This window comes from Cnephaeus nilssonii (assembly GCF_951640355.1).
Source record: "Cnephaeus nilssonii genome assembly, chromosome: 13".
In the NCBI taxonomy this organism is placed as follows: Eukaryota; Metazoa; Chordata; class Mammalia; order Chiroptera; family Vespertilionidae; genus Cnephaeus; species Cnephaeus nilssonii.
Window position 1 is genome coordinate 42,834,193 of NC_137084.1, and position 22,042 is coordinate 42,856,234.

The 22,042-nt window shown below is 58.4% G+C and overlaps 1 protein-coding gene across 3 annotated transcripts in view; it reads right to left on the reverse strand.

The window, feature by feature from the left end:
- The window catches only part of PDE2A (phosphodiesterase 2A), a 62,026-nt gene extending 41,633 nt beyond the window's left edge, over positions 1 to 20,393 (reverse strand). The window contains exons 1-3 of one of the 3 annotated variants that reach the window (XM_079789479.1): positions 20,326 to 20,393; positions 19,979 to 20,045; positions 9,271 to 9,332 (exon numbers count right to left, since the gene is read on the reverse strand). In XM_079789479.1, the coding sequence (XP_079645605.1) occupies positions 9,271 to 9,332; positions 19,979 to 19,997 (81 nt within the window). In that variant the 5' untranslated portion in view covers positions 19,998 to 20,045; positions 20,326 to 20,393. Of the gene's footprint in view, positions 1 to 9,270; positions 9,333 to 19,978; positions 20,129 to 20,272; positions 20,300 to 20,325 lie in introns of those variants that run through there. The other 2 variants (XM_079789480.1, XM_079789478.1) reach the window with 2 other exon arrangements.
- Positions 20,394 to 22,042: the final 1,649 nt, after the last annotated feature.

Below are 22,042 nucleotides of genomic sequence, written 5' to 3' on the forward strand. Positions count from 1 at the left end.
CACAGTCCTCCCCGGTGTCCAGTGTCACACATCACCGGCGTACAGGGCCTCACACAGTGGGACCGTCACTCTCACCCTCTCTCAGGGTGCCCGATCCTCAGTCACACACCGTGTTCCCGAAGCCCAGAGTCCCCGCACACAGCACCGTACACTCAGTTCCGAGCTGGCTCTGTGTTGCACGGTCACATTTCAGTGTCATCCAGGACCTTCTGACCCTAATAAAATCCATCTGTGATGAAATGACATGATGTCTGGGATTTACTTTAAAATACTTCAGCAAAGCAACCTATGAAGCGGGAGAAAACATTTGCAAACCTTATACGTGACACAGGGTTAATATTCAGAATACGTTTTTTAAAAGCCCTACAACTCATCCATAAAACAAACAAACAACCCAATTTAAAAATGGGCAACGGACCTGAATAGACATTTCTCTAAAGAAGTTACATACAAATGACCGAGAAGCACATGAAGATGCTTAACATCGCTAATCATTAGGGAAATGCAAATCAAAACCGCTCTGAGGTACCACCCCACACCCGCTAGGATGGCTGCCATCAAAAATAAAACCCAGAAAATAACAAGTGCTGCCGAGGGTGTGGAGAAACGGGAACCCCACTGGTAACCACTGACGGGCATGGAAACAGGTATCGCCTGCTGCTGTCAGAGGCAGTGTGAGGTCCCTCAAACATTTTAAATAAAATCACCCTGTGATCCAGCAACCCCGCTTCTGGGTCTACATATCTAAAGGAACTGAAAGCATAATTTTGAAGAGATATTTGCACATCTATGTTCATAGCAGCATGATACGCAGCAGCCAAAAGGTGGGAGCCACCCACCTGCTCATCAATGGAGGAATGGAGAAACGAAATGTGGTGTATACAGGGGGTCCCAAACATGTCTACACACTTTGACTGCTTATAAAATGAGTGTTTAGTAACATCCAGTTCATTTTCAAAAGTTGAAAGAATCTACAGAAATGAATAATTTTTTGGGTCAATGCCTGTTTTCAAACTGATGCCCGTTCTGGTCCAGGCACTGCTGATGACTCGAAGCAATGGGATCGCAAACAGAAGAATCATTTCGTTCTCTATTTGTGTGCCTTCAATTTACCGACTGTTGCCGGTTTTGTACCGTAAACTTTATCTCTTATGTGTCCCCATTAAAAAAAAAAAAAAAGTCTAGTGGCACTTTCGGATAAACTTTCTTTGTCCAAAGCTTGGTCTGGCTTCACCCATTATTTCAAATCAGTTAAACCTGAAAAGGAGTGGCTATTCAGTGAGTTATCAGCTGTTAAAGTGTGTCTACATTTTGGGGACACCCCATATGTACAATTGAACATTATTAAGTCTCAAAAATGAAGGAAATTCTGACACAGGCGACAACACGGATGAACCCTGAGGACATTACGCAAAGTGAGACAAGCCAGTCACGAAAGGACGGATATCGTCTGAGGAAGCAGCATGGCGGTGGCCAGCGGTGGGGAGAGGGGAGTTTTTAACGGGGTACGTTTTGTTGTGCAGGATGAAAACGTTCTGGACTGGTTACACGTCAATGTGAGCTTATGCAACACGACTGAACCATTCGCTTAGAAATGGTTACGACGGTGATTTCAAGGTTATGTACATTTTACCACAACTTAAACATTTCAAATAAAGTACTTTAGGAAAGAAAAGTAAAAAAAAGGGAGGGAGGAGGGATAGATGAACTAAATGTACTCAAATCTTGATAACCGTTCGATTTGGGTAATGAGCATGTGGCAAGTTTATTGTATTATATTATTGTGTTTAAAATGGTCCATAATAAAAAAAAAAAAATTCACTCTCGCCCTGGCTGGTTTGGCTCAGTGGATAGAGCATCGGCCTGCAGACTGAAGGGTCCTGGGTTCGATTCCAGTCAAGGGCATGTACCTTGGTTGTGGGCACATCCTCAGTAGGGGGTGTGCAGGACGCAGCTCATCGATATTTCTCTCTCAGCAATGTTTCTAACTCTCTATCCCTCTCCCTTCCTCTCTGTAAAAAAATCAATAAAAAATATATATAAAAAATTCACTCTCCCCTGACCTCACACCTCTTTCCAGCGTCCACCCCGCTTCTCTGCATCCCTTCACCACCCAACGCTTCAAAGGGCTGACTACGCTCTGTCTTCACTTCCCTCTCGCCATCTGCCCCGGCCATCTGGCTTCTGGCCCCACCTTGTCACTGACAGTTCTTGTCAGGCAGATTGGTGCACACGGCCCCGTCCCACAGCCTCCCCACCCCCACCTTCCCACAGGGCAGCAGCATCCTCCCACCTTGGACCTCTCCCCTCCTTACTCCTGACCACGCCTTCCCCTCCCCGGCCACTCCTCCTCTGTCTCTTTGCTGCTCCTTTATACCTCCCGGCCTCTGATGATGGAGTAGGCGGGGCTCAGGGCTTGGGGCTCAGTCCTCCCCTCTGCCTGGGTCATCCCAGCCAGATCCATGGTTTAATAAACCGGCTATGGCTGCCAATTCCCACGTACATCCCCCGCCTGGCCTCCGCCGCCCACTGGACCTCTTCACCTGCGTGTTTGACTTACGCCCAAAACAGGACTCCCCATTTCTGCCTCCTTGCTCTCTCCCATCTCACTGACCCTGCCCTTCCCGCAGTCTTCACCATCTCAGTAACATCTCCACCACCCATCACTTGGTTCTTCAAGTGAGAAACCTGGGAGCCATCCTCCATTTACCTCTGGCTCTTCCTCTCGCTCATCAGCAAGTTCTATCATTTCTACCTTCCGAGTATCTCCAGAGTTCATCCCTCTCTCTCTAACTCCTCTCCCCTCCCCTTAGCCCAGGCACCCCTGCCTGGGCTGCAGTAGCTTCCAACTGGTCTGGCCGCTTCCTCTCAGCCTTTCCAACTCCTCCCCCACATACTCTGCAGCCTGAACAATCCTTCAAAACCATAAACTGAACAGTGTCACGCCCCTGCCTGAACGCATCGGGGTCTTCCCAGGACAGCGTCACACACAGGGTCATGTGCTCACATTTCACATCATCACAACCATGACACACAGCGCCACACACCTTGATCCCACGCCACGTCACACCCTCGGCTGCCCACAGCCTCACTCCATCCTATGCGTGGGGCACGCACGCAGCTTCACCATTCAGTGTCAGACCCGTGGACCGCAAACTCAGGACCACACCCACTATTGCACAGTGTCATTCATCCATGTTTACGTATTTGACCCTCACTGATGTCACACCCTCAGGGTCACACACTTGCTATCACTCAGCCGCACGAAGTCACACAGTATCACCACGTCACACACTCGGTGGCACATCCACGGCCTCACACAGTCTTCAACAAGTGGTGTCACACTTGGTACCACTATCACTCAGTGCCCACCCCGTGTCGCACTCAGTGACTCACCCACTCTCCACTCAGTATCCCACAACTGAGGTCACCTTTGATATCACACATGGCACACGCTCAGTGCCACACACTCAGAAGAACGCCCACGGCCCCACCATCAGTGTCTCCGTGTCACCTCGACATCACTGGTCCCACAAGCTCCCCTCTCCCCCACCCCACAGGGTAGTCGCCGGAGCTGCTGCCCCATGTCAAGGTTGTTTCCTGTTGTTGTGCTCAAGTCCTCAGCCACTGCTTGTTCCTCTAAGGATTTCCTGTTGTCAGGGCCCCCGTCAAGCCTGGCCCAGCCTGGGACACACAGCTCAAGCCCAAGAGCCAGCCAGCAGGCGCCCTGGGCCCCTCTGCCCCCTCACTCTGGCTGGACCCATGGGATTTTCCCCAGCCTCAGCCCACTGCCCCATGCCCAGAGCGCCCAGGCCTGGGTTCCCCAGGAGGGGCGCCTGTGGGCAGCTTGGAAGAAGCTGACTACATTGTCTGACTAGCTTGGGACAAGACCTCAGCTGGTCTAGGGGCTCAGTCTGAAGCTGCGGGGAGCCAGAGGAGGGGGACAGACAGTGGACAGGGAAGGACAAAGGGTTAAGGGGTTAGAGCGTTAGGGAAGGCCTCCCAGAGGAAGCCAGCTGAGAGCTGGAAATACGAGGAAGAAGAAAAGACCTCCCAGGTGGGGGCACCAGACGGGAGCAGAGGCTTGGAGGCAGGAACCCGAAGCACAGGGCTGACGAGGATGAAGACAGGAACAGGAGAAAGGCGGTTACGTTGTGGGGTTTGGAAAGAAATCCATTTCTCTCCTATCAGCTCACTCCTCTCTGCCAGACCAGCATCCCGATTCTGGCAAGCAGGAGCCCCAGGCACACCCTTCCTGCCTTGCCTTCAGGGCCCCACAGATTGCCCCCAACAGCTGCCAAGCCCCTCACCGCCTGCCCCAGGTCAGCCCGCAGGAAGGACACGCAGAGGCCAGCACACGCGCCCCACACGGCCCGAGATAAATATTTCCCGAGAAACGGAACTCGTTCTCTCTGTGTTTACAGCCAAGGGCCAGGCCGGGTTGGGGCGGGGGGGTGGGGGTGGGGAGGGTCGGGCAGAGGAACCTCATCCTGAGCCCAAAGCTTCTAGCCCAGCACGGCCTCGGGCCTGCTGTGTGCCTCTGAGCCAGCCCCTCGCTCTCTCTGAGCCTACATTCCAGACCTCCCTGGGCCTTGGCCTGCCCACAGCCTCACCCAGCCTAGCTTGTGGCTTCTCTGGGTGTAAATCCCTGGTGCTTGATGCCTCCTTCAGAGGAGCCTTCTCTTAAAAAATTTTTTAATTTATTTCAGAGAGAAAGGAGAGAAAGAGAGAGAGAGAGAGAGAGAGAGAGAGAGAGAGAGAGAGATCAACGATGAGAATCATTGACTGGCTGCCTCCTGCAACGCCCCACACTGGGATCCAGCCTGCAACCCAGGCATGTGCCCTGACCGGGAATCGAACTGTAACCTCTTGGTTCATAGGTGGATGCTCAATCACTGAGCCACAACGCGTGGGCAGAGGATGGCAGGACCTGTGTCTGCCCATCTCTGTCTTGTCCTCAGTTCGTCAGGGGTATGAACAGATAGATGGACAGACAGGCAGAGAGACAAGCTGGAGTGGCAGCTGAGACCGCCTCCCTGGGCCCAAGTGCCTGCACACCCCAGGCCTGTACAGCCCAACAGGTGGGCACAGACAGATGGCAGGGCCTCGGAGCCCCTACGGATGCCAGATGCTATGCTAAGTTGTTGGCAGCCGCCCCCTTGGGGCCACGGGGCATCTTTGAGGCCACTTGCTCCTGATGTGGGGAATTCAGGAGGAGGCTGGCACATCTGCCAGTTGGAAGCACTCAAAACTTTTAAATACGGACGTGACAAGGCCTGCCTTCAGCAGTCCTTCCAGCCTCATCCAATGTCCCCGGCCGAGTCACTGGTGGGCTCCGTTGACATGGTGACCGTCATCCCAGAGAGACCCTGCAGGGCAGCCGCATGCCCTTGTACAAGCTGTACCTTTCCCCCACGAAGCCTTTCTCGACCCCTGGCTCCTGGCCCTACTATCACCATCTCGCCATGCCGGACCCGCTCACTCACCTCACTCCTCTCTTCCAGACCAGCCTCAGCCCAGATTCCGAGACCAAGCGGTCCTTCGCCCAGGACCCAGGGCAGAGAGGTTTTGGAGCTGGTTCTCAGCACCGAGCCAGGCCCTGCGCCCCTCCTCGGCCTGAGTCCCTGTTCCAGGTCCTCTCTGCTGCTCCCAGGCCTGTGCTGGTCCTCGCGGCCTCAGCTGGTTCTGTCAGCAGCTGAGCACGTGGGCCTCTCTGGCTATCCACCTGACCTCTGGCCTCATCCATCAATGGCCTTGACCCTCCCCATCCTTTGAAGGTCCAAGGTGTCCTCCGCCAGCAAGTCTCCAAGACTGCCACCAACCCAGCAACTGCCTCTTTCTCGTGTCTACTCCAACCCCCTCACAATCATCCTCATTCATTCAAGAAGCATTTATTGAGCACCTACTATATACGAGGCTTATGCCAGGCCCCACGTAGGTCCCGGAGACAAAGGAGGCAGCCGTGGTTCCTACATGAAGGTGTTTATCTGCATGGCAAAGGATGGATAACCACACGGGGTAACAAGCTACCTGACTCTAAGCTTAGAGAAGCTTGGGGGCTGTAAGTGACCTGGAAAGAGGAGAGACTGACTTGATCTGATGTGGAGAGAGCAATCTGAGAGGACTTCACAGAGGAGGTGACATCTTATTTGGGGCTTGAAAGGGAGTACTGGTTGAAAATAAATAAACAAATAAATAAGAACCACTCCAGAGAGAGGGCTCAGTGGGAGTAAAGGCAGGGAGGCCAGGAAGAGCTGGTGTCCAGAGCAGTGAGTACTGCCATGTCTAGGGGTAAAGGGCAGACACGAGGGGCCCCACGGGCAGGGCTGGCAATGCCATGCCAAGGGGTATGGTCTTTACTTATCCATGGGCAGCAGCAGAGGAGCCAGTGCTGGGCAGAGCATTTGGGTGCTTAGTGTAGAGACCTGAGCCCCAGCCTGTGTCTGCCTCTCCCCCAGCCCTCACCCCCTAGGGCTCCCAAGCCCCTGTCTGGGCCCTGAGAGCCAACGCCAAGGGCAGGGACCCAGTGTGCTCTGTTCACTACGTGAACAGCCTCAGCCCTGACATCTAGAGGGAGTATGACCCTGGCCCCAAAGGAGGACTCAGAAGGACTATGAACCCAGAGAGCCCCTCCCCCAGACTGGCCAGCTGGCACAGGCGCCAGGGAGCCATCGCAGAGGGTGTGCTGAGCAGACACACCCTGGTAGGTGGGGATGGTGCTGGCCGCCCTGCTCTCCTGGCTGTCATGCTGGGGGTGCCAGAGGAATGTGCGGTGCCCGCAGAACCTTCATGAATCCCAGCTCACCCCTGCAGTGCACCCCGTCTCACAGTTCACAGCCTAGTCCTGGCTCTAAGGAGCTCACTCCTGAGGGAAGCAGGGAGGGTGCAAGCTCCCTCCAAGGACCGGCTGCGGGCAGGCACGTCACAATACTGCCCTGGTGACTTCTCCCAGCAGCTCTTCTTGATTATGTCTAATAAGTGATTATGTCCAACAATGATGGAGCTTCTTACCCCCTTGACAGGTGAGGAAATTGATGCTCAGGCAGGTTAAGGGACTGGCCCAAGTTCACATACCTAGGAAGTGGTGAACTTGAACTTATGCCCATTTGACCCCATAGACTGTTCTCTAGATAAGGCCGTCTTGTCTCTCCAGCCACCACCGTGACTGGAGGGCTCCTCATTGTCTCCCCATGCCTCTCCCCCCTTTCCCTCCAGCTGTCCCTATAGTCTGGGCAACACCTTAGGGTCCCTACTCTCTCCAGTCCTGTCCTTTCTATGCCAAGGGTGGCAACCTGTCTCTCCCAGCAGGGCTGAGCATGGGCCTGGGCACTCAGGATGGGGTGCTAACCGCACCCAGAAATAGAGTAGGCTCTGCCCAGAGGTCAGGCAGACACCTGCCATCTTCCGGGTGGGTGTGGGTTAGGGATGGGGGGGAGGGCAGGAGAGCTGAGAGCTGAGGGCCTTATAGCCTCAGATCCTTGGTCTTAGGAGGGGCAGCAGGACCCAGACAAAGGAGAGGCGGGGAGAGAACAGGGAGAAAGGGACCGAATGGGGATGACCCAGAGAGGCCCCATGGCAAGGGTGAAGCTGGGCAGGGCTGGGAGGAGGGCAGAGCGTGAACTTGCCAGGAGCAGGGCCAAGGGCTCAGGCACAGCGGGCTGTGCAGAGGATAAACAGGAGCCTGGGCCCGGCTCCTTCTCTCAGGGCCCAGCTCCCATTGCCCAGGAGGGTCCCAGCTTCTCCAAAGCCCTTTCCCTTCATGGCTTCCTGGGAGGACGACAAATACAGTCTCTCCTGGCGGGTGGCAGCGGCTGCGGAGACACTGCTGGCTCCCAGGAACGCCATCTGTCCCAGCTCTTGGGGGGGGCCCCGCCCCACGGGGAATGCCATGGCCATAAATAAATTAATAATGACTCTCCACCCCCTTCCCCAGCTCCCAGCTGTAGGGACATTCTCAGGAGCCCATGCTGACCCCCCTGCGCCCCAGGCCCTGTGTGGGTGTCTTCTCTTCGGGGCTCACCGAGGGCAGGGAGAGAGCGAGGTTGGGCATGGACACCGCTGGGCTCCACTCACAGTCCTGCCTCGTCTCGCTCACTATGTGACCCCATAGGCCTCAGCTCCCCCGAATATGAAAGGAGAATAAGAGCCCCTGCCTCAGAGGGCGGCTGTGCGGGAAGTGTGTCTAAAGCTCCTGGCACAGGGCGGGGGCTGATCCAGCAGCAGCCCCCCTTCCTCTCGCCAGGACTGGGCACGAGCGTGGGCTCCTGCTGGCCTTGCTGCTTGGTCCATTTCACACACCCCCCTCCTCCATGCCCGTCTTCACCGTCCCCAGGCCACCCCATTTCTGTTGCTCCAGGCCCCTCTGAGCACTGAAGATTCCCAAGAGGCACCCCCAAAGGCATGGTCAGGGGCTGGAATGGCAGCCCTCAGTTCAAAGCAAATGCACCCACTGAGAATCAGAAATGAGAAAAAGCACAGTCCCCAGGCTCCAGGAGCTCACAGTGCAGCGGGGAAGGCATACAGAGCCACATATGGAGAACACGGGCGCTGATGGCACAGAGAGCAGAACGCCCCAGGATCCCACTGCCTGGACAGGAGAGCTCAGAGGAGGGAGTGCCGGGCCTGGAGGGCTTCCCGGAGGAGGGGAGGCTAGAGCTGAGCCCAGAAGGATTTGGGAAGCTGAGGCGGGAAGAGGCCAGCAGGAGTGGTTCTGGGAGGCGGGGATGTATGAAGGGAGAACTGTGGCCTGGCTGTAGCTGCAGAAGAAGCGGGCGGTGGGGAACATGGAGAGTTTTTTAGCAGAAAAGTGACAAGCTCAGGTTTGTATGTTAGAAAGATCCTTCTGGCTGCGACATGGAGGATGGGGACAACCAAAAGCAGACAGCAATGAGCTGTCCAGGGGGAAGGTGATGAGCCGGGGCCTGGGGGCCGGCAGCAGAATGGAGAGGAGGAGAGAAACTCACGGAATACTTAGGGCAGAGAATCCACCAAGAATTGTTGGATGAGGATGGGGAGAATGAGGGAGGAGTCTGAAATGGCTCCCAGGTGATTTGAGAGGAGGGCCAATCTTCAGTGGGAGGGACCCACCAGGCACGAATAGGGTGGGGCTGGTGGTCTTGGTGTGGGGTGACCCTAGGCTGGAGGGGGTGGGGCTTGGGTTCGGCTCCAGCCTCCCAGTTCTCCCAGGGGCGAGGGCAAAGCTCAGACTGATCCCAGCCTGTGCCCCTGCCCCCTCAAGCCCACCCACTCCTCCCTCTGCGGAGCTCTCACCTCCAGTCGGGCGTCTCTGCTTCCTGGGGGCACTGGCTCCTGTGCAAGGAGGTCCCGGTTGGCTGCAGAGACAAGAAGGCCAGGGGCTCAGGTGTGCCCGTCCTTCTCCCCTTCTCCCCAGCCTGCCCCCCCACCCCGTCCCCACAGACCCCGGCTTCTTGTCCACAGGTAGCCGCGTCCAGGGAGCCGAGCCTGATGGCACCCTGCTCTCTCCCCACACGCCCCTCCTGCTCCTGGCTTCTCCGAGCACCCTAGCTCTGGCATCGTCTCTGCCCCTCAGCTCTGAGAACAGGGCCCAGCTCTTGCTTGCAGCCAAGCGCCCCTCAGAAAGGAACCCACCACACTTTTCCCCATTCCCAGGCCCCCTCCATTTCTGCTTCTCTCCGGGGAACTTCACCAGCTCTCTCTACGCCTCAGATTCCCCATCTATAACGTGGGATGTGGAGTGTCCGGCTCACATAGTCACTGGGTTGGGCTCCCAGCTAGGGTTTCGGTGAATCCTAAATGTATATGATCACGTGTGTGAGTCTCCAACCCCAGCCTGGCGCCCAGTTGTCCGGGCTCCAAATGGACCCCCCACCCTGCCTCCCATCAGCACCACTCGCACAGCTCCGCGAATGCTGGGGGACACCAGGGACTGCTCACCGGATCTCTAGGACCCCACCAGCCAGGTGGCATCCAGAAACCCCAGCCTCTCTGGGAGGCACGGCCCCGCCGGCTGCCCCTCCCCACCCCCACCCAACAAGCACACCCAAGCATGGGACAGGCACAGGCGGCGGGATATTCTGAGCCTGGCTTCGTTCCCGTCAGCTGCTGGCCGCCATGCCAGCCTGGCGCGGGCGCAGGGGCTGATTTGATTTGGCAGCTTTGGAAGCGTGTGGTGGGGACAGGGAGGGGGAGGGAGGATGAGACACCCATCCCTGCTAGGAAATAAACAGCCTCAGGCACTCAGCGAGCTGGGGGAGGGCACAGTCTGGTATGGGGGGCCGGTTCCCTGCCTGGCGCCCCTCTTCTCACCCAGGCCCTGGATGCCTGCCCACGACTGCTGGAATCCACGGGTCACAGGGGCGACAGTAGCTGCACCTGGCGTGTGGATGCTTGTGGGGTGGCTGTGGCAGGGTGTCTGGTTATGCCACATGACCCTGTGTCCTGGGGGGTCCCCTGCTCAGCCAGGCCTGCAGCGGGGCCTGAGCCTGGCCCAGGACGGTGGGGGGCGGGGGGGGGGTCTGTGTGCAGAGCAGTGGGCTGGATGTGGCCATCTCCCAGATGACTGTGGCCACGCGGCTGGGCCTCTGAGGGGGACTCACTGCAGGTCAGCACGTGACAAGGTGACCCCTGTGTCCGAGTCCACTGGAGGGCCTGGCTCCTGTAGCATTGGCCCCGGCCTGTTCCTTCCCTCTGTGCGATGACCCCGCTCACCCAGTCATGTCCGGCGGAGGAAATGACGAGGGCTGAGATAAGTGCCTGACCCCACAGCCCATCCCTTTTGTCCACAAGCCTGAGCCCGCTTTTCCACGGGCCTCTGCTGACCCACCCCCTGCGCCGCCGGGGACAGCCCCGCCCCTTCCTTGAGAGGGGCAGCTAGCTTCGCGTGATTCCCCAACGGCCCCTCGCCCTCTGGTTCCCTGTCTCCTCTGGTTCCTCTTCACGCCTGGGGAAGGTAGACAGGATGAGGGGAGCCTCGGCTAGGCATCCACAGCTCCTCCAGAATCCCCCCTCCTGCCCACCCCCGCAGGGAGGGCAGGTCAGCTCGCCCCCCAGAGGCCCCAGTACCTCACCACCCTGCTAAGGTGCTGCTGGCACCCTGGGGACCTGGCTCCACGGCCCCCAGTTAGAGAACTGCGACTGCAGGGCCAGGGGTTCTCATTCTCTGACCTCAGCATTGAGAGGTCAAGGGTGTGGAGTCAGACCCTCATCTCAAGGGACCCAGAGGCCAGGGCTGTGCCCCAGACACCAGCCAGGAGGTCTGGGTAGGGTGGAGCCTGTTTGGGGGAAGACGCAATGTCTCATCTATCACCACCTCCCCATTGTCCCACCGTCCTCTGGGGACCTCAGGGCTCTCCCCACCCAGCCACAGGAAGCTGAGCCCCTCCTGGAAACAGAAGGAGGGGACACTGGAGGAGGGGCTCCAGGGCGAGCGGGAGCCTCGGCCAAGCCCTTGGGGTCACAGAGGCGGAACCTAGGCTCATAGAACTCAGCTGTCACAAAGGGTCTAGTGGGAGGAAGACCGTCTGCAGAGAGGTCCTGGGGGACTTCCTGGAGGAGGTGTGGGTGCCCGAAAGGAAGAGAACACTAGGTTCCAGGCAGCCTCCTAACTAGAGACATTGATTTTCACCGGGGGCTGTGCCCATGGGAGCACGGGAGCACATTCCAGTTATGGAGTCCTGAGCTCTGGGGTGTGTCCCAAGGACTGGGTCAGCCCAAAATAGGGGTCAGCCAGGCAGCAGGCACAGTGACAGAGAAGAGAGTCATCTGGGCAAAGAAGAGGAAGGAAGAAGAGCTCAGTGCTGAAGAGAGAAGTCTGTCAAGCTGGTCATTACACCGTCCTCAAACCCGAGATGCCTGATGCCAAGGGCACTGTGCTTCCGTGACCCAGGCCCTGCCACAACCTCCTGTGCAACTTCCCCTCTGAGGACCTTCCGCTCTCTGAGCTGCCTTCCTCCTCTGAAGAATGAAAGGGTTGGACCTGATGATCTCCTAGGGCCCTCCCAAGTCTGTCTTTTGAGAGAGGCTGACACACAAGGACAGCCGGAGATGGAGACTCCACGGAATGGGCCAGAGCCCGAGGGCAGCAGCGATGGGAGTGAGGAATGGGACGGCAGGAAGAGCAGAGGGGCTGAGGGAAGCGAGGACAACCCCAGGGAGGCCCACTGTGGGTTGGGCAGCTGGGGAGGGGCTCCCTGCTGGGGACCCTATCCTCAGGGCCAAGACAGGAGGTGGAAGACAATGGGGCCTTGTGGATGATAGGGAGCAGCTGTCACCACCCCATCTGCCTTCTGGCCTGTGGGAGGAGAAAGACCGAGGGTGACAGACAAGGACTCACCCCCCCCCCAACCCAAGTCCTGCCTCCACTCCTGCTCTCCACGGGCTCCACGGGAAAGGGGGAACACCCAGGACTGGGAATCAGGAGCCAGGTTTCAGGCCCTGCTGTGCTGCGTGACTTGGGGCTGCTCCCAGACTCTGTCACATGATCTGCAAACCAGACAGTGGTGCTGGGCTCCTGAGGACCCCCCACCCCACCCCCAGGCGGGCTCTCTGGAGGGCTGGAATCCTTCTCTCCAGCCTGACTGTGGTGTGGGGGCTGAGGCACGTGCACAACCCAAGAGGCAGCAAACCACTGGACAAATGGGCCAGCCTTGTGCTCGCCACAGGGGAGTACCCCTCCGTCCTCCGCTCTCCAGCGTCCTGGCCTGGGACGCCCCCTTCCTCAGGCCCTTCCACAGCCACCCCCAGGGCACGAGCAGGGTTCCCCCTCCTCGGCCTGCACTCCAGGGGTGCCCCTGCCTACACTGCCCCTCTGGCTGCTCTGGCCTCTACCCCAGTCGGAGGCCCTTGCACTTAGGGCCCTCACGGGCAGGGGTTTGTGTGTTTCCGTGTCTGCGTCCAGGAAGCGTTCATGTCCTGTTTTCCCCCTCAGGCCAGGCTGCAGGGGGGGCGGGGGGGCGAGCAGGACTCTCCTTCCTCCTGTTGACATTTCTGCCCAGAGACTTTAGGGGCCGGGAGGCAAGGGCGCTCCTCTCTCCGCCACAATCTGAAATGTTGAGGAATGGAGGCGGGGCTGAAGGAAATGACCTCTTACCCTGCAAGCTTAGGGACTGGCAGGTCTCACACGTGCACACTCACCAGTTCTGTTAGGCCCAGGGAAAGCCTGTGTGTCCCAGGTCAGGAGGGTCTCATTCCCCACCTAACCCAAGCTCAGCCCTCCCTGGGGGCGGGGGCACCTGCCACCCCAAGCTACCATCTCCATTGCCTCTTGTTCTGCTTTAATAACTGAACATCGGCATTAACAAGGCAGGTGGTTGCAGCTCTTCCCAGCAGCCCCATTTAGAATCATTGAATCATCACATCATCAAACCCTAGAATCTTGGATTCACAGAATGTCTGCATCTTCGGCTCCTGGAGCCTCAGAATCTTAAAGTCACAGAATGTCGGAACCGCACAGCCACGCCTCCACGCAGCCCTGACAGGGAGCTGGGAGTCGTGGACGGCTGGATCCCCAGAGACGGACAATGCTCGAGTCTGTCATCCATCCCTAGAGCTCATAAGCTCCCTGGAGATATTGACCCCCAACTTCCTCCTGTTACAGCTGAGAAAACGCAGCCCAGAAAACGGCCTAGCGCAAGATTATCCGAGTGGGAGCCAAGCAGGGCCCAACTCTGAGATTGCAATATTTTGGTGTTCTGGACACTGCAGAACTTGTTGGAGAGTTACCTTCGACGCCTGCAACTCCTTTGCTCTTCCCCTCTCCCTAACTCTGTGCCTAGCCCCCCCAAGTAAAGGCAACCATAGATGGGGGTTGGGGGGGGGGCTCAAGGGGCCAACTCCCTCAGGACAGGAAAACACCAGCCAGGGGGCAGGCTCCTCTGAGGAGGTGCTCCGAACACAAGACCAGAAGGTCCTGAGCCCCCAGGGTCCAGCCACACGAGAGGCACCAGATCCAAAGTGGAGGGAGCACTTGAGGCTTATGAGTGGTATTAGAGCCATCACGTCTGTTTAGCATTTTCATAAATTTACATTTTAACTCGTTTAGCAATGTGTGCATGCACTTTTGGATTTGAATTTTATTAAGTACTGCATTTCACAGGTTGTTTTAGGTTTTGCATTCTGAACACTCTTTGCCCAGGGCAGAGCCGAGTCCCCACGCTACAGAGGAGGATGCAGCAGCCGAGCACGGGCTGGGTCTCCTGGTCTCCATTTAGCCCCAAAGCTGCTGACACGGGAGGCCTTCCTGAGACCTTCTGGTCCTTAGAGGGCCCTGACGCAGGCCCAGGCATCTGCCCTCAAGCCCCGTCCTTCCTCATCCAAATACCAGGGCCAGCATTCTCTCTCTCCCTTCACCTCTACAGCTGACCAACTCCCTCTCCCACCCCTTACCCCCCAACCCCCTCCCCTCTATCCTTGACATTTCCCTGTCTCAGCCTCCTCATCCCTTGTCTGGACCACACTACACCGTCTCCACACAGGCAGCCCCACATCCCCCCTCACTCGTTCAATGCGGTCTCTCTCCAGTCAGGGCCCAAGGGGCTCCCCAATACACAGGGCTGAGCCATCCCTGCCCTGCTTTGAACTCTCCCCCCACTGCCCGAATCCTTCTGGGAAAAGTCCAAATCTCTTGACATGCCTTATAAGCCCTGCACAATCTGGTCCCTGCCAGCCTCGCCAGCCTCGTCCTCTCTTGATGCTTCACCACCTCCTCGCACCCCCATCCCACCTACACAGCCTCCCCGGTAGTCCAGGATCCTGCTTCACAGAACTGCGGAGCCACACTTTCCTTTCTCTGTCTACCACCAGCAAGCCTTCACATTTGCCATTCTCTCCTTCGCTCTGCCCAGAACTTTCTCCTGGCTCTCCCTTAGCTCCCAGTTTACATATGTTTCCTCCTGGAAAATCCCCAACTGGCCCCTCCCTCTCACTGGGCTGAATTAGGGGCCTGGCTCTGTCCCACCATGGCCCCCTAGTTTCTCTCCAGCAGTGCCTTCACCACACAATCCACCAGCATCAATATTTCTCTGCGCCCCCTCCTGCCTCCCATCAGCTGCCCACCATCAGCCAGGTGCCTGGGTCTATCGACCCAGTTATGGGGCAGATGCATTGTTACTCACACTTGGGGCCCACACTGTGCTCATCTCTACCTATCCTCTCTGTTGGGCACATAGTAGGTACTCACTTCATGTCCACCTATGAAGGCCTGGAAGTGCACAGCATGTAGCATGGACAGGCAGGGCTGGGGTGCTCAGAGGAAGAGCGAGTCCCTGGGCTGGGCTGGGGACTTCCTGGAGGAAACATCTGGGAGGATCCTCCATGTCAGTTCGGTGACAGAAATTGAGGACAGGCCACAGGAAGTCCCCAGTCCAGCCCTTGGGGGAGCATCAGAGCAAACCACCAGAGAGGCACCAGGAGATTCCGTGGCCAGGACCCAGGATAAGACACTGGTGGGGCTGGCAGTGTATTCAAGGAAGGCTTCCTGGAGGAGGCGCTGCTTCTGGCTGTTTTGTGGCAGGGAAGAAAATGGAGATGCATCGGGTTGGAGAAAGTGGAGAAAGACAGAGATGTGGAAGAGAAAGCTCTGTCCCTGTCTGTCCTTTATCCCTGAGAGAAGAGGGAGGCGGATGATCAGGAGGCGTGAAGGGTAAGGCGAATGGAGATAACATCAATACCAACACCATGGCCAGGGCGGGTATGGATGGCTGGGGCTGGCAGGGAGCAGGTCCCCAGCTGTGGCTGGGAAACATTTCCTGTCTCCTAGCCAGAGGGGTCATTAATAATCATTTACCCACCACAGGCATCACGGAGGCCAGCCAGGGAGCAGCATGGTGCTGGGGCCAGAGCCCAGCCTGATGGCCAGGAGAGCTCTATTCTGGGACTGGCCCGGCCACCTTGCTGTGAACCTGGGCAAGTTACCTGACTCCTCTTGGCCTCTGGTAATGCTGGTAAAAGGAGGGCCTCAGAGGAGGCTGCCTAAAGTCCTCTGCCCCCAGTTTGGGCCTCAGTTTCCCTAGATGGCAATTGGGCTGCTGACCCTACAGAGGGTTACAACATCTGATGACTGACATGAGCATCTGGACTATGGCAAGCCCAGCTCAGGATGCCTGGGATGGGCAGTCCGGACCCAGCATCTGAAGAGGGAGCCTCATGGAACCAGCTGCACATCAGGTTGGGGGGAAACACGGACGGAAGGGCCATCTGCCCAGGGCCTGGGGGCTGACAGTGCGGCTGGGCCAGGAAGACCGGGTTTCTCAGACACAGAAGGTGGGAGCCCCATGAGGCCTACTTGGTCACTGCTATGACCTTAGCACTGAAAACTGTGCCTGCCGGGTGCCTAGCAGGTGCTCGAGAAACGCTTTTAGACAACTGAACGAGTTAATCTGCTAAATGAGAAGTTGGTGAAAGGAGCTTGCAATTTGGAAAGAGCTACCTGAAACATGACGATGACGATGACAATGACAGATGACGGTGACGATGACTCGGGTAAAAGACAATGGGGTGGGCAAAAAGCTTGGATGTGAAAACTTGAGAAGGATGGAGGCCCAGGGATGGCCGTCCAAAGCCGTACAGCATTGCTTGGGAAGGATCAGCGGCCTTCGAGATCCCTCTTTCTAGTTGGGCCAGAATCTTCCTCAGCCTCGACCACATTTCTCTGTTCACCCAACACCGTCTTCAAGGCCCAGCTCAAGCCCACTCACTTCAGAGAAACTTCTGGAATGTGAGGCTGAGGCATTGGCCCCCAGCCCCTTCCCCTGACTGGCAGTCTCTGTAAGTCCTGTCCTTCATGCCCTCCAATACCTGCTGGCAGGCTGGCCAGCAATGTTTCCTCGCAGTTTTCTCTGGAGGGTCTGACCTGCATCTTCCTACTGACAGGATCTCCCCCATTAGACTAGAGGGTCCCCAAAGGAATGGCCAGGCCTCCTTTTTCAGATAAGGGTCTCTGTGGGGACAGGGACTACTCCCCCCAGCAGAAGTAGGGTCAACAAAGGTGGAGACAAACCAAGGTCTGCCTGGTTGTCTCCCAGCCCCGGGGCCCGCCCGGGGGGCCACACAGAGAAGGGAAGGGAAGAGGATGGGCCAGCAGAAGGGGGCAGTTGCTGCTCAGCTCCCTGGAGGTGACAGGAGCCAGAAGGGCACTGGGCCACCCCGGGGACGAAGACCTCCTGGTTGGCAAACTCGCCCAACTCCCAGCCTGGCCCGAGGTGCTCTGGCACCAAGGACGTGTCATCCGGTTACCACCCAGGCGTCACGGCCCGGCCCGGTCTGCTCTCCGCGGAGACTGTGAGGTGGTAGTAAACACAGTGACCCTGCGACACGTGCATCCTCTCCCCACCCTCCTCCAAAGCCCGGCCCAGAACACGAGACAGGCTAAGAGCAAGAGAACAAAGGTTCCCGGACCACGACAGCGCCCGCCGCCTGCCTGTCCAGCGCCTGCTCAGCCGGAAACCCAAGACAAAGGCCTTGGTCAAAGCGAGGGGGATGAAGGGCAAAGGGTAGACGCAGCTTGGCCGGAGGGGGCCGTGAGAGAACGTCACTGGGCATCTCTGGGGACCTCATCGGGAGGGAAGCAAGGACAGGATGGCGGCCAAGCCCTCCCTGCGCACACGTCACTCCACAAACGTGACGGGACACCTGCTGGATTCCGCACACCCCACACATTACATACCTCGTTCCTCGCCCCACATATGCACACACTCTCTTACCCGCTGCAGGACATTCCACGGCCCACCGCACCCCCACACACCCCTTAACTTCCTTGATACCCCTCACATACGCCTCACCACGCACATAAACAGCTCACAGGGAGAAAAGATCACACAATCCACACGTCACACTGAGAAGTCACAGAGCTCACACACCCACACTTCACACCACACTCACACTCACACTCAGCCTCCCACCATGCACCTCACCCCCCCCAACACTCACCTCCCTAACCACAGACACACATCCAATTAAATTCAACACACACACCACCCAGACATAGAGACACACCCTGCATAGATAATGTGCACACCTAACGTCACACCAAAATGTCACGTTTGTGGCCACACACAGCCCCTCATCATAGACAATCCTGCCTGCACGCTGCCCCCCCCCATGCACACAGGGGTGCGTGTGCACGTGCGCGCGCGCACACACACACACACACACACAGCCTTGAACCCCTCAGCCCTAGATGCTGCATTCTTTCCCAGAGTTGCTCCAACAGCCACCACACAGACACATGACCCTCAAACACCAACACACAGGTCCTAATCTATTTCCCGAGCAAGCCTAGGCTGTACATAGTGACTCCAAGCCAGTCACCTCGGCTGCAAACACACTCAGACACACACAGCTCCCCCACGCCCACCCCCTCTGCATTAATGACACCTTTCCTCAGGGCCCTAAAATGGCCCTTCCTGGCAACACACAGCAACCAACAACATAGACCATCACACATGCAGTGCCCCATGCAAGCTGCCCCTACAACTCCTCCCACATTGACAGACACACAGCCACTTACACAGAAGTTCCCTATACACATAATAGTCATATACACAGCTGCCTGCCACTCCATACCCCCAATGCAGCCTCCTTCCTAGCCACACACAGCATGCAATGCCGGACACTCACAATCCTCACACTCACCATAAGCCCCTGAGAACCCCTCCAAACAATCCCACTCACGATGACACACACAGTACTACATGACACAACACACATGATCAAACACAAGGCACACCCAACATATGCAACTCAGCCTGTCCTACACAAACACACACACCCACTCACCCAGCCCTGGGTACCCCCCACCACAGGTGACTGACACCAGATGGCAGTCCATCCCACGCCCCCAGCTGTCCCCACTCAAGACCAGGACAGCAGGGTTGGGGGGGGGATTATAAGTTATAAACCCAGTGCCCCATCACACCACCCCCACCCACCTTAGATCCCTGGGCACCATCCAAGGACTACACAGTCCATGTTTACTCCCTCCCACCAGTGCCCACACCACGTCATGCCTGACAGCATGGGAGAGGTGGAGGTCCTGGGGAAACCAGCCCAGCACTCTGAGCCTGCCCCTCCTCACCCCAAAGCAGAGGCCGGTGTAAGGGGTGACCACAGGGAAAGACCCTAGGACAAAGAGAGAGACCTAGGGAAATTGGGGGAGGGTGGGTCGCAGACAGACCAAGAGAGGTGGGCACATGGGCGAAGAGGCCAAACAAGAGAGAAACAGAGAAGCAGAGAGAGAGGACGCCCAGATAGACCCGGAGAAGCCGGAGGAGAAAACAGAGAATAAAGTGGGACCACCACACTCAGAAATAAACAAGAGGAGCGGGGAGACAGCCGGGAAGAGACGAAAAGACCTTATTATATACAGGGGGGAGGAGGAACAGCAGGAGCAGGGGAGGAGGAGGAAGGAGCGTGCTGGGAGGAGGCCCTGGGACCCTGGGGTAGGGTCGCAGGTGAGGACCGAAGTCCGGATGTTTGATGGGAACCTGGGTGCGGGCACAGGTGAGGCTGTGGAGTTGAGGTCCAGGGCCTTGGAGTGAGGCCCCAGCCCTGAGTTGGGGTCCTGAGGGAGGGCTGCGGGCTCAGGTGGGCTGGGTGTGCCCCAGGTCTGATACACATGGCAGCGGTTTAGGGGTCGGGGCAGGGTTCCTCCGCTCCTCTGGGAGGCAGGTGGCTCTAGACTTGAGCAGAGCCTTCGGGGTGGACCGGGGTCCCACCGTGTATGGGGAGTTCAGTGCTTGGATGGAGTCTGGATCCGAAAGGGGCTCAGAGTCCGGGCTGAGGTTTGGACGGTGAGCGGGGGCTGCAGGGGCTTCAGGGGCTCCGGGGCTGGGCTGCAGGCAGCGCCGGAGTGGGATTCAGAACGAGGGGAGGGTCTCCGCCCCGAGGAGGGCTCGGGGCCAGGGTGGACCTCGGAGCCGGCGGCTGAACGCTCCGGGGGGGACCCGGGCGGGCGCGGACCGTCCCCGCTTCTCCTCGTGCCGGTGCGGGGGGGGGGCCCTACCTGCAGGCTGTCGGCGCATGGCGGCGGCGGCGGCTCGTCCGGCTTGAGGAAGACCTGCTGGCCCCGCCTGAGGAATTGGACAACAGCGATGAGGATGTGGTGCAGCACCAGGACCATGCTCGCAGCTGCCCGCCCGCCCGCCCGCCCGCCGGCCCGGCCGCTGCGCTCGGTCGGCGCGTCCGCGACAGCTTCGCCGGGTCCGCGCTCCGTCCTCCCGGCCCCTCCCCGGACCGCCCACTCCCCGCCCCCCGGCCGCCCGGCCCCGCCTATCCCCCCCGCCACCCTGGACAGCACCTCTCGGCTCGTCCGACCTTCGGACACCAACCCGACCCCCCAAAAGCTCTCACCTCCCTGACCTCTCCGCTCTCAAGTCTTCCGGACTCGAGACCCCGCCACCAGCCGGCTCCCAGCCTTCGCTCCCGCCGCCCGCCCCTTTGCCACTCCTTTCTCCACCGCGCCGGGCTCGCCTCTCGGAGCCCCTCTCCTGTCCGGTCACATCCTCCTCCCTGCAGCCTAGGAAGTCCTGGAGCCAGACCAGCGCCACACGGCAGAGCGCAGTGAAGGGTAGTGCGGTGGTGGTGCGGGGGGGGGGGGGGGGTAGAAAAGAGGGGAAGGGGCCCTCGCTGACAAATTACAAGGAGCCCGAGCTTGCTCCTCTTCCAGGAAAAAAAAAAATGGTGAAGTCAGGGAGAATTTTGGAGGATGCTCTAAGACGCACAGACCCTGGGAGCAGGAGCAAATCTGTGAAGGAGACACGTGCGCGCAGACACGAACGCACACACGGGCAGGCGCACCACTCCTGAGAAGGGGGTAGGAGCACTGGAACCCCAGCACCGGGCATGCCGGTCTGCGTCGGCGTCCGCGGCAGCCGGAGAGGCTGCAGGCCCCGGGGACACGCGGTCCGCAGTTCGGCGGTGGGACCCGCGCTCGCGGAGCGCACTTCTCCGCAGAGCCTCTGCACTCGGGCGCCTGCGACAGCCGCGACGCTCCTGCGCCCCCTGCTGTCCCATCGCGGCGGCGCAGCCGGGCCCTACTTGGCCGTCAGCCTGGCTGGGAGGATGGGGTACGGAGGTCACCGGGGCTAGCTCTCTGCCGGAACCCACCCGGTTCCTATCCTTTCGCTTGGCAGGAGATCAGCTGCGGCGGTGAGACGTGTCTGGACTAGAGGATGCGTTTGGGGCTCTCCTGGCCTTTGCCAACAACTTGCTGCATGACCTTGGTGAGATTCCCCCCTCCCGGATTTCTGGGCCTCAGTTTTCTCATCTCCTTGACAAGACTGCCAGAAGAATCAACACCGATACTGGTGGGAAGACAGCCAGAGTCCTGACAGCCCTCGCTGTGGTCTGACCTGAATCTTTCCCGCTGCACTGTGGGTCCCCCTCTCTGCATCTCTCCCCTCCTCGCTTGGCAGGTGACTCAGTGAGCCCCCAGCCTCTCAGCCTCCCCACCTCACTGGGCTGATTCATCTGGGCCCTTTCTCCCAGGGGAGTGATTTCATTAATGTTGACTCACTGAGCCCAGTCCTCCAGGACTCGGTCCAGGCACCTGGCACACAGGCTGTGCCACCAGCCCAGGGGAAGGCCCTGCATGCCAGGATTCCCCCACCTCTCTTTCTGAGGCTCAGCTCTGGGCATGCTTCTGCCCCTGCTCAAACCCCTGAGTGATGCCCTTCCACCAGCACAGTAAAGCCCAGCCCCTCCGCCTGACGTGGCAGACCCTCTGTCACTTAGCCCTGGCTTGTTTCCCCAGCTTTGACCCTTTCCCCGCCATTCCTTAAATTTATACTTCCTGTTCTTTTCGGATGGATGAATGACTCATTCTCACCTTCAAGCCTTTGCCCATGCCACCCCACCCCAGTGCCCTCCAGATCCTGTTAATCTGCTTATCATTCAGGGGCGCTGCAGAGCCCCCCCCCCCCCCCCTCAGGAGGCTACCTTAGTCCTCCCGGTTCCCCTTTGTGTCTTTGCTGGGTGTCATGTCTGGGGGTGTGGGGAGGGGTAGGGAACATCTCTATCCCTGAGTGATCCAGGCCAAGTCAATGTATTTTACTGCATCTTCAAACTA